This window comes from Mercenaria mercenaria, chromosome 9 (assembly GCF_021730395.1).
Source record: "Mercenaria mercenaria strain notata chromosome 9, MADL_Memer_1, whole genome shotgun sequence".
NCBI classification, from domain to species: domain Eukaryota; kingdom Metazoa; phylum Mollusca; class Bivalvia; order Venerida; family Veneridae; genus Mercenaria; species Mercenaria mercenaria.
This window is the reverse complement of record NC_069369.1, coordinates 84,100,294-84,109,139: the sequence shown is the minus strand read 5'-3', so window position 1 is coordinate 84,109,139 and position 8,846 is coordinate 84,100,294. Positions and strand designations below refer to the sequence as shown.

General features: G+C 34.7%; 1 protein-coding gene across 3 annotated transcripts in view; it reads right to left on the bottom strand.

The window, feature by feature from the left end:
- Positions 1-530: 530 nt before the first annotated feature.
- Positions 531-8,846, bottom strand: part of LOC128559614 (heparanase-like) — a 41,434-nt gene continuing 33,118 nt past the window's right edge. For all 3 annotated transcript variants that reach the window (XM_053551909.1, XM_053551910.1, XM_053551911.1), the window contains exons 10-11: positions 6,419-6,562; positions 531-5,522 (exon numbers count right to left, since the gene is read on the bottom strand). In XM_053551909.1, coding sequence (XP_053407884.1) covers positions 5,366-5,522; positions 6,419-6,562 — 301 coding nt within the window. In that variant the 3' untranslated portion in view covers positions 531-5,365. The remainder of the gene's footprint in view (positions 5,523-6,418; positions 6,563-8,846) is intronic.

The window sequence follows — 8,846 nt, the reverse complement described above, 5'->3', positions numbered from 1 at the left end:
AAAGTTAAATATTGAAGGCAATTAGGGTAGGGGTATCCCTGTGACCTTGACCTGTGAGCCACACCCCAAAATCAATACGAGCTTCCTCGAGCGATAACGAGTAATTGTGTAAAGTTCACAAGCTTTAGATATATATTCTTTCTTACTTCAAGAGACTGGAACAAAAAATACCAGAAATTAAATCTGGTCCCTGTGAACTTTCAGCAATTTACCCTAAAGTCAGTAAGCATCTTCCTCTAGTGATGCGTAATCACTATAAAATTTGAAAAGTACGGCTTGACTTTATGACTTGCAGTCTGGGAAACCATTTCTAGTCTTGAGGTGACTGTGACCTTTGACATACAGACCCCCAAAACAATGGAGATCCTCCTCAAGTGGTGCTTGGTCATCAGGTAAAGTTTCAAAGCTGTAGGTTATATACTTTCTGGCATAGACCCCAGAAACATAAAAATGTTGACACAGATGGATGGGCATTGCCACAACACAACAACTTTATCTTTTTTTTAATGGGCATATCAAAAACAATCTGGTTTTGGTAAGAATTTTATTTGCAGTATATAGAAATATAAAATCACATAAACAACATAAAGAAACTGAAGAGTAACCTTGATTCAGAGTAAGCGAGTACAGCTGAAACCTCGGTATCTCCAATTACAAAGGATCGAGCATTTTACTTTGAGATAACAGAAAGTCAACTTAAAAAGATATTTTGAGCACATGTTTTTGGGGCAGGAGATACCTGGAATTTTTACATGAGAGAGTTTGAGATAACGAGTTTCAACTGTACATATATCTAGAAAATGTTACAACAAAATTATGCTTTGTTAGAGAACTGTGTAAATATCTCACTAAAACTGATAATCTCCTCACCTCTGCAAACAGGGGAGGTTAGAATTTTATATTTATACTGGTATACATATAAGTAAGAATTCCTAATTGTTGTGTACAGGGATTTATTACACATGTGCTCACATATACTACCTCTCTATCTCCTGGGATAATCAAACTTTTGACATCTGTAACCATAAGTTTATAACTTATGCATGCATAAGTGTTCTTCACAGAATTATTGAATTTCACAATGAAAAATATCGAGTACATTTTTTACCTGTTGGGCTATCCATTTGGTAAAATTTAGGTAAACTGATGAAAAAAAAAATGAATATAAAATTTGTTTTACCTGCCAGATCAACAATCTTTCACATATAAACAATGTATAGTTGGAAACTATATTATTTTAAGTCAAATTTCGGTTATCTTAAAGTAAAACTCATCATCCCTTGGAATTTTCAAAAGCATCTTTCATTTTTACTGTACCCAGGTCACTTGTGAACTTACTGCATCTGATAACACCACCTCTTGACAGATATAAAAAATGTTTATTTCAGTTTGAGATCATAATACCTGTCTCGGAGTAAATACCAGATGCAATATTTTCTTGACTGACGAAAGTAAAATAAATAAAAATCAATAAAAAATAGTCATCAATGAATATTAATTACTTCATAGTATGTTAGACAAAAACACTGACTACAATATCCAGGTATGTTACCATGTATTCAATTCATACAATATAAATATTTCTGTCTAAAATTTATGTACAAATACAACTAAAATACAGTCAGTTTGTTCGCTTGAACTTTACTTTGTTCGAGTTAGCAGTAGTTCGAGTCATAGAACAATATACATTATAGAGGGATCTTGCCAGGGCCTGATGGTTTGTTTTGGGTTTAACACCGTTTTTCAACAGTATTTCAGTTATTTAACGGTGGGCAGTTAACCTAACCAATGTTCCTGGATTCTGTACCAGTACAAACCTGTTCTCCGCAAGTAACTGCCAACTTCCCCACATGAATCAGAGATAGAGGACGAATGATTTCAGACACAATGTCTTTTATCAAATCATCACGGAGAACATACGCCCTGCCTGGGATCAAATTCACGACCCTGCAATTCGTAGATCAGCACTCTCCCTATTGAGCTAAGTGGGCGGGCTGTCTGATGGTGAGTTAGAGCAAAGAGAGGTATTCGATTTATCCAAGTTCAAGAGAACAAAGTTTGACTGTTGGTTTAAAATCAAATGAATAAAGTGATATTAAAAATATTGGACAGTTCTGACTAAAATAACTGTAATACAACAATAGATCAACTTGTCTAAGTGGTCACAAGTATTAAGCAGCCATCTGCCTTCAGCAGCTAATAAGCTTACTTCCCATACTGACTTCTTTCTGGTATCAACTTGTCTGCAGCAACCACCTGCCTTATGCAGCCACTTGTCTTAAACAGCCAGATTGTGTTTCTACCTTGACTGCCTGCTTAGTACAGGTTTGACCGTTTATTATGCAGGTATTGTTGCGTTTCCACAGAGCTATTAAAATTGCACCAACTGATAAACAAAATTGCACAATTCATGTAATATTTACATTAATGCGAGTATATCATACAATAATATCCATAGGCAATCTATAAAAATTTACCTACAAGAAGACCACAGTATCTTAATGGAATGTAAATGATTAAATTCCAGAGCTTTACCAGGACATCATTCTCTGTTCCAACAATGTGATGTTGACTGGTAAATTTGTAGCTAATTTAACCAAACAGCTATCAATGTATATAAATAAGAAAACGTAATGAGAAACAATTGGTATATAATGAATGTTACATATCACACTGAAAACTATAAGCGGTTAACAATGGTGGCATAAAAGAAAATAAGTTATATCAATTCAAGCTCTGTAGTAAGTTCAACTTATGACAACTCCTTTCTGTAAAGTTCACATTTTCCTTTGTAATACCGCATCTTACAACCTGGGACACAAAAATCTTAGCACATACAAAATTTACTATATTCCATTAAAAATATACGCTCTTCTTTTCTATGGCACAAACTAACTGTTGCAATACAAAACACATTTCATACAGTAAAGAGTTTATAACTAAACACTGACAGACAAAACACTGACACAATAGATACTTGACCAGAAATAACCACAGGCACCCGATTTTTTTGGCTATGCATCTGCATCACAGATTACATGCACACCCATATGTATCGTAGCATGTCATGCACTGCCACTCAACCTACCTATATAAAAGCTGAAAAGTCCATAAATCTTCTGTTCGAAAAATAACTGACAGGAAATATTTTGTCGACTAACTATCACAGTCTGACTGAAATATATCATTTTTATCTAATTTCAAATCAACTATATTTTTTCTGTGGTGACACACAAATTGTTCAAAAAAAGAACAGAGAAATCAATTATCTTTTATTATTTTCTAATCAAAATTAATTCCCTTACACACCCCATGGCACAAATCAAAACATTGTACATATTTTTAGCCCACCATCATCAGATGGTGGGCTATTCAATTCACTCTGCGATTCTGTTGATACTTTTTGTATGACTGAATGTGTAAATATCTGTGTGTTACAGTTTTGTCACGATCCCCAACTATATTTGTTACATCAAGGCTAAAGCATCCAGTAAAGATGATAATCTTATTCCTAAACAACAAGTGGTAAGTCGCCATATAAGCTATAATTGTGTCATGTGACGTTAAACCAAACAACAAAAATAAGAATAACTGTACCATGATACCTCCAGTTGTGGATTGGAAACATCTTTAGGTCAAGATTGCTTCCAAAAACAAGGTTCCAAGGATTTTGTTTGTTTGTTTTGGGTTTAACGCCGTTTTTCAACAGTATTTCAGTCGTGTAACGGCGGGCAGTTAACCTAACCAGTGTTCCTGGATTCTGTACCAGTACAAACCTGTTCTCCGCAAGTAACTGCCAACTTCCCCACATGAATCAGAGGTGGAGGACTAATGATTTCAGACACAATGTCGTTTATCAAAAAGTCACAGAGAACATACGCCCCGCCCGAGGATCGAACTCACGACCCTCCGATCCGTAGACCAACGCTCTTACCTACTGAGCTAAGCGGGCGGGCAGGTTCCAAGGAAGGGATTTTAACCACAACTTATAGAAAATTAAAAGTTCCGACTGTATTTAACCTATTATTCTAAGAGCCGCATAACTGGAATAATGTTCCAGACTATAATAGTGACATCATATAAAATGAAGTCATCAACTTGTAGATATAGTCTGAGAAATGAATTCATTTAAAAAACAAGAGCTGTCGGAGGACAGCAACGCTCGATTATTCAACAGCCTTGTCAATTGAATGAATACAAAAGTCGAAAAAGGGGCATAATTTTGTAAAATGCAAAATAGAGGTATTGAACCTCTGTACTGCATGTCATATCATGACAGTGAACAAGTGTGTGAAGTTTCAATCCTTTCCAATTTGTGGATACTGAGATACCAGCTTACATACAAAAACTTAACCAAAAACTGCTAAGTCAAAGGGGCATAATTTTGTAAAAATGCAAAGTAGAGTTATGGGACCTTCACAGTGCATGTTAGATCATGACAGTGAACAAGTGTGTGAAGTTTCAATCCAATCCAATTAGTGGATACTGAGATATCAGATTACATACAAAAATTTAACCAAAAACTGCTAAGTCGAAAAAGGGGCATAATTTTGAAAAAAAAAGAGTAGAGTTACGGGACTTGCTTAGTGCATGTCAGATCATGACAGTGAACAAGTATGTGAAGTTTCAATCCATTCCCATTAGTAAGTACTGAGATACCAGCTTACATACAAAACCTTAACCAAAAATTTCTAAGTTGAAAAAGGGGCATAATTTTGTAAAAAAAGCAAAATAGAGTTATGGAACCTGTGCAATGTAGGTCAGTTTGTCACAGTGAATAAGTGTGTGAAGTTTCAATCCATTCCCACAAGTGATTACTGAGATACCAGCTTACATACAAAACCTTAACCAAAATCGGGACGCGGACGCCAATGCAGACGCCGACGCATGGGCGAGTCCAATAGCTCTACTATTCTATGAATAGTCGAGCTAATAAACTGACAAAAATGTCTAAAGCAGTGAAGCAAAGGTAAATAAAGAAGAGATTAATATACATGTATCGTTATTGTCTTTGTTGTGATAAAAGTACAAAAATGCATTATACTGTCTAAACCAGTTTTCATTTTCCAATTAAGTGTGATAGTCCAAAGGGAAATAATTACAGACAGTACTTGATTATACTAAGACATCAGTTGTCTTTCTTTAATATAAAGGACATAGAATTAAGTTTAAAGAAACTGAGGTTCTATCTTAAGATGTAGTAAGGTAATGTAGTCAACCAACAGAGGGAGACGAGATACGTTAAAAAGAATTTCTCACATCGGTATTTAATCTGAAATATTCTTGTCTCATTGGGCAGAAAACGGTGTGTAGCTATGCCACAAGACTATCTAACGGAGATTCTTGTTTGAAACAGATCTGATCTCTACATGCAAACAGGTAGTTGAGCGTCCGGTATAACAATGAAGCTGTATGACATTGCTGGAATGCTGACAGTAGATGTGGTTGTCACGGGACGTAGTAAGTCTGGTAACGTCTTATCATCTACCAGCTGTAATGTAACTCCATTGAGATCCACATAGCTGAAACCATGTAAAACAATGTATACACTGTAATATAACTTTGGAAAATTCATGAAAATCTGTATACTGGTGCTTACAAACCATTATTTGGCTACAATATCTACCTTGACTATACAAAGTATATAGAGAGCTATCCTACTCGCCCAGGCATCTGCGTCCACACCTTCGTTAAAGCTTTGATGCAATTTTGCTTAATCTCTGTTATTACTTGATAGATTTACTTGAAACTTCATACAGTTACTCCATCATCATCACTCACATCATATAATACAAGAACCATAACTCTGGCAATAATATTTCAAGAAGTATTTGCCCTTTTACTTAAAATTTTAGGTTAAAGTTTTGGTGCACTTTCACTCTATCTCTGTTCTTACAAAATGGATTTGATTAAAACTTAGAAAAACTGTTCCACATCATCACCCACATCGTATAACACAAACGTGCCCATCTCTGGCGCCAATTTGTCATGAATTATGCCCACATTTTATGCAGAAAAAATAGAGGTTGTATTTGGTGAAGTGTAAGTCAATTTTAGTAGTAACAGTAGTACTATCATGTCACAGCAGTGTGATTTTGATGTGATTTTACAGTAAGCAAATGTGACAAGAGAAATCTCTTAGAAAATACATTACCCCTACTTTTCTCTTCATTTTATATCAGTTTTATCATAACTCTTTAGAATAAAGTAACTAAAGGATTTGTTCTCTGAAATGGGTCTAGCTATGTTTGGCAGCTCTTTAAAAATTGTCAGTTTTATAAGGAACATAATAGGGAATACTAATTAGGTGTATGTGACCTAAAAAAAAACTTGTGTCAAATCTCTGACAAATCATTGGTGTAAGTATTCTAAAATAGTATTTGTTCCATATCATTAGATTAAATTGAAATTAACTTACTGTGATAATATGCTGTTCTCCTTTCCAAGCATATTGTACACATCAAACTTTGTGCTGCTTGAGAACTTTGGGAATTCAATACTGACAGGAGACTGGTCAAGGTTCATCACATACACTGTCAGACTGCCAGCAGAATAACCTGACCTGAAATATAGGAGTAATAATAATAATAATAAATAATAACAATAGGAACGAATACTGAAATCAATATTCGAATATTCGGTTTGCCTTATTCAAATATTCGGTTGTTTTAATGGAAGCTTTAAATTCTTACTGAACCCGCCGACTCTAGCATTTTATTTCACAATTCTGTCAGTATAATGATAAACAAATTTTCCTAATTCTGTATTTTAGCTTCTAAATGATACAAAAAAATCAAAACGATTATAATTTAGACTGTCGCATTTTAATCTAAAAATAGCAGGTCGTCCCATTTAAGCACTTGTCGCTGCCATTTTGAAAGTTTTCGGCATATAAAAAGAAAGTAAGGCAGACTTAAATTTCTTTCAACATGATCTTTTGCATCAAACATATGTTATTTCTTGATTTTATTATAAACTACTTAAATATTTATTTCGAATTTGGCCGATTGCGGATGAAAACCGATTCTGCAAACGGTCTGAAATGTCATACAAAATATTGTAAAAAGATCGACAATATCTACATGTTTGGTATGGTTTTCGAAAAAAAAAAAATCTAAAACTTGTTACATAAGACAGGTGCCAATTAAAATGAACAAAAGATAAACAAGAGCTGTCCGTAAGACAGCCAAGCTCGACTATTCGAAATATTGTCACAGAAGCAGGAAATTATTACCCAAAATGTTAAATATCAAAAGAGTTTTAAGTTCGAAACGGGACATAATTTGACTAAAATGCATATCAGAGTTATGGGACTTGATGCTATCAACTAGTTTAATAACCCCGAAGAAACATGTTAAGTTTCAATTCCATATCTGCATTAGTTTTGGAGATAGTAACTTGCATGTAAAACTTTAACCAGAATTTTCTAAGTCCAAAAGGGGGCATAATTTGCTCAAAATACATGTTAAGAGTTATGGAACTTGACCCAGTGAGGTTGGTAACTGACCTAGAAAAAAAATAAATAAGTTTCAAAGCTATATGCCTTTTGGTAATAGCTGTATGTACTTGCACGCAAAACTTTAACCAGGATTTTCTAAGTCCAAAAGGGGGCATAATTTGCCCAAAATACAAGTCAGAGTTATGGGACTTGATTCTATCAACTAGTTTTATAACCCCGAAGACACATGTGAAGTTTCAATTTAATATCTGCATTAGTTTTGGAGATAGTAACTTGCATGTAAAACTTTAACCAGGATTTCTAAGTCCAAAAGGGGGCATAATTTGCTCAAAATACATGTCAGAGTTATGGGACTTGGCCCAGTGAGGTAGGTAATTGATCTAGAAAAAGAAAAAATAAGTTTCAAATCAATATGCCTTTTAGTAATAGCTGTATGTACTTGCACGCAAAACTTTAACCAGAATTTTCTAAGTCCAAAAGGGGGCATAATTTGGCCAAAATACATGTCAGAGTTATGGGACTTGACCCAGTGAGGTAGGTAATTGATCTAGAAAAAGAAAAAATAAGTTTCAAATCTATATGCCTTTTAGTAATAGCTGTATGTACTTGCACGCAAAACTTTAACCAAAATTTTCTAAGTACAAAAGGGGCATAATTTGGCCAAAATGAAGGTCAGAGTTATGGGACTTGGTGCTATCAACTAGTTTTATAACCCCGAAGACACATGTCAAGTTTCAATTCAATATCTGCATTAGTTTTGGAGATAGTAACTTGCATGTAAAACTTTAACCAGAATTTTCTAAGTCCAAAAGGGGGCATAATTTGCTCAAAATACATGTTAGAGTTATGGAACTTGACCCAGTGAGGTTGGTAATTGACCTAGAAAAAGAATAAATAAGTTTCAAAGCTATATGCCTTTAAATGATAGCTGTATGTACTTGCATGCAAAAACTTAACCAAGGTGTGACGCCGACGCCGACGCCGACGCCGACGCCAGGGTGAGTAGAATAGCTAGACTATTCTTTGAATAGTCGAGCTAAAAAGGTATCACATTTATGCCCAGTGCAAACTGTTAATCCGTAACGATGACCCCAGCTAATTATGCTTTGCAATTTTCTTATTAATTGGACATCTTTTGACATGAATCTGACACATTTACACCTGTTGCAAACTGTTAATCCGTAACGGTGGCCCCTGCCAATTATGCATTGCCATATCTTGTTAACTGGAGAGCTTTTGACGTGCAATAGCATTTATGTATTGCCCAAAATCAGTGATTACAATAATTAACGAATATATTCGATTTTGATTTTATATTCGAATATTCGACCAATTTTCAAATATTCGAATATTCGTTCCCATCCCTAGATAATAATAATAATGATAA